Here is a 3567-nt window from a genome sequence, read left to right on the forward strand (position 1 = left end):
GGGAAAGAAAATAAAAGTTAGAATAACTTATCCCAGATCATAATCGGTAAGTAACCAGGTCAGAATTCAAGCCAGTTTACAAGGTTTGGGCCACTTATCCCTATTGGGGGTTGTGTACCTCTAGCACACAGTAGGCCTTGTCCCAAGTGCTCAGCCACAGACCACAGATTACGCACCACAGGCCCTGCGGTGTGGCTCAGGGACCTCGCTCCTCCCATGAGCTTGAGAGAGGCTCTTCCTGGAAGGTCGTGGTCCTTGGCGTGCAGTCCCAGAGCAGCCCCGCACAGCCTCGCCCGGGAACTTCCGGGACTGCACGTGTGTAATCACTGGTCACAGGTGCTCGCCCAGCAAGCGGAGTTTTAACGAGCTCTCCGGGAGATTCTAATGTCATTATTTAAGACTCTTTGATGTTAGACCTGACAGACAGTGCCGAGGAAAGCTGTAAGAGGCTGTGGTGACTGGTAACTGAGTAACCGGTAACCGAGTGGCCGCCAGCTGTCATCAAGCTGGTCACTGACGTGGGGCCGCTCCGAGCTGTGGCTGTGCTCCAGCACCCAGGGCCAGAGCGGTCAGAGCCTCGGGGCAGGGGCTGCGTTCTCTGCACTGAACACTGACTAACTCGATTAGCTGTCCTGAGCAGTGGCAGTTGCTGCCCAGAAAAATTCAATTTGGGGCCAGAAGTGCAGCTGGGAGACTCGCCTAGACCCGTCCCCTTCAGAATTAGATTCAGTGCTTTTTCCTGCACGTTGGGCTCCATCAGGTTCTTATCAGCTGTCCCTCTGGCCCCATGAGCCTCTGCTCCCAGCAGAGCCTGAGCAATCTGCACGTAGCCTTCTCTGTCCCCTTTCCTGGACTTCCTGGGAAGGACAGAAGTGGCCTCTCAAAGCTTAGATTAGTCACAAGGTCTCCCCAGGGAGCAGAGGAGGCCAAAGGCCACTCTCGGAGGCCAGAGCTCTCCACTGGGGTGCAGAACACAGCACCTGCCAGGTGAGCACCTCGGCGCTTCCTCCAGAAGTCCTTAGAGGTGGTTGGGAGCCAGGGGGCTCGGGCGGCAGTGGCGGGGCACATTAATGTTGCGTGTGATGTGATACCACCACCCCTGTAGGCGCTACCTCCAGCTTCCCTTCGAACGACATAGTATTTGGTTGCTCGATTTAGTGATGAGGAAAGTCACACGCAGGAGGCTCACGTGTTGTGCACGTTCACATAGCCAACTGCAAACCGCAGGGTGGGAAGGGAAACCTGGGTCTTCTGGCTGGAAATCTTTCATGGCTCTACTGCATAGCCAGGCATGCAACCTCCCCAGCTCCCCTGCCCCTCCCTCCACGCCCTGTCCTTTGTGAGACCGTCCATCCCCTGGGGTCGGTTCGAGGGTGTGGGCATGGGAGTCATTCCATGGAGGAAGCACATCATCCCACTGCAAGGCTGATGGCTGGGACTCAATGACCTGAGGAAGGACCCCAGCACCCTCCTCCTGTCTGGCCTGAGTGGGGCCGAGGTCACTTACCGAGCTGCCACTCAGGGGAGCACATGGTCTGCACCATCCAGATGGGCAGGGTGGGCTCCAGTGTGGCTACGCCCATGTTGGCAAAGCAGATGGAACCTGGGGAGATGTTCTGTAAGCCACCGTGGCCAGTTGAAGCCCAGACTTCCCAGCTCAGAGCGGGGCTGCCACGGGCTTACCTGCGGCCACCAGGATGTAGGGGTCTTTGAGAAGTGTGAAGAGCGGAGTCCCCTTGGTACTCTGAGAACATGGACAACAAAAGCTCCCGTCTATACAGTGCACACCCCTCACATACTTGCAGGGTCAGAATGCTCGCAGGCTCTCAGACCGTCTACATCAGCTTCTCTACTGAGACCAGGAGACCCACGTCCAGGGCGGGAAAGTGACTGGCCTGGTATCATAGAGGGAGCTGGACACGAAGTCATGTCTGCGATGGGACCAGCAGATGGCATAATGGTTACACTGCTGGACTCCCACCAGAAACAACCCTGATGGCTCCTTGATCGTGGGTGTCCAGGCTCCGGACTGTGGATCTTGTCCCGGCAGCCAACGCGGTCAGTGAGACCAGAGGACACATTGAAACCGAATACACGAAAAAGCAGATAGACACACGGCTTTCCAATGTAGCGTGCTTAATAGAATCACAGTAAGGGCTGAAAAGAGCTGATGCAATCGATTTCGAAATGTGGTGCTCGCACCGTGATCCCTAAGTCCGAGGGGAGAGGGGACTGTGGAGTCCCAAGAGCCTGTGGGCCGGCTGCCTTCGACAGCAGTGTGGGGATGGGAGGGAAACGTCTTGGAGAAGAGCCTGGGTTCTCACTAGGGGAGCGGGGGCTAACATGGAGGGCTAAGGCAGCTTTCTGACTACTCTTCCCATTCAAAGCTCCCTTCCGAGGAGCCTGGGAGAGTCTGGTCTGCACACATTCATCTTGCTGTGACCGACGGCTCTGTTTTAGGGACTGGGCAACTCCTTATGTCTCGACCCTGATATTACATCACCTGACAAGTGGCAAGGCCTTATTGTCCACATTCAGGTTAAATTCACACTCTCTTTTCTACATTTAGGCATTCCAAGTCTCTTTGAGATTAAAGACTGGCGAATTTAACCAATTTCTAACCTAAGGATTTCTAAACCCACCCATAACCTGCAAGCCCTGCTTTCCCACGTCCCGCCTTGTGGGGACCAGGCCGAGGTACAGAGTCCTTAGCCGTTTTGCAATTCTGCTCGTGTTTCCTGCCCTCGAAGGTGGATGAAGGAACTAAGTCTATGCGCCCTTAGCAGCTGAGACACTTGTGTGTCCAGGCCTTGGTCACTTACGCGTGTGCTTGGAATAAACCATAGTAGTTACTGTTCCTACAGAGCTTGAAGGGGAAGGGCTGGGCTGGGACTGGAGATCTCCGCATGAACGCAGGGGTGTGGGTATATGTGCGTGTGTGTGTCCAGCTCAGTCCCTGAGGACGCTAGAACCAGGACACCCTAGTCACAACAAGCACCTGCTTTTTGGTTTCTAAACACCATTCCTCATTAAAAGAAACTGGGCTTCTTGGAGAAATGCATGATTTCATGGCTGAGGCCAGGAAGAAATAAGACATATGTTTGTAGCAGAAAGTAAAAATTATTCAACAGTGGGACCAGCAGATGGTGTAATGGTTAGGTCACTAGGCTCCCACATGGTCAGCCATGGTCTAAGTCCTGGGCCTGGCAGCTTCAAACTCATGCCAAGCATATGTGCATGTGTGCCCAAAATCCTGAGAGGAAACTAGAGGTGAAGGGATTGTGGCGTGGCATGCCCCCTGGGGATGATTTCTGTCTCTCTGTCTCTCTGGCAAGTGCACACACCCTACAGCAAAAATCTCTCTAAAAAAAAAATTATTCAATTATAACGAAAGTATGTTAAGTAACACAGGAGCCAGTCTGAAAAGCCTTTTTCTTCCTAGATCTAGGATGATTTGAGCATCAAAAATATGAGAACAGGGGCTAGCAGGTGGCATGGTGGTTATGATGCTGGACTCCCACATGGCTGACCATGGTTCAAGTCCTGGACCTAGTGGCTTGCTATTTC

General features: G+C 53.7%; 1 protein-coding gene across 3 annotated transcripts in view; it reads right to left on the reverse strand.

Annotated features, from left to right (window-relative positions):
* SLC18A1 (solute carrier family 18 member A1) overlaps positions 1 to 3567 on the reverse strand; it is a 20569-nt gene that overhangs the window by 6654 nt on the left and 10348 nt on the right. For 2 of the 3 annotated variants that reach the window (XM_006156439.2, XM_006156437.2), the window contains exons 8-9: positions 1684 to 1744; positions 1508 to 1603 (exon numbers count right to left, since the gene is read on the reverse strand). In XM_006156439.2, the coding sequence (XP_006156501.1) occupies positions 1508 to 1603; positions 1684 to 1744 (157 nt within the window). The remainder of the gene's footprint in view (positions 1 to 1507; positions 1604 to 1683; positions 1745 to 3567) is intronic. The other variant, XM_006156438.2, reaches the window with a different exon arrangement.

Source organism: Tupaia chinensis, unplaced genomic scaffold (assembly GCF_000334495.1).
Source record: "Tupaia chinensis unplaced genomic scaffold, TupChi_1.0 Scaffold000494_1, whole genome shotgun sequence".
In the NCBI taxonomy this organism is placed as follows: Eukaryota; Metazoa; Chordata; class Mammalia; order Scandentia; family Tupaiidae; genus Tupaia; species Tupaia belangeri.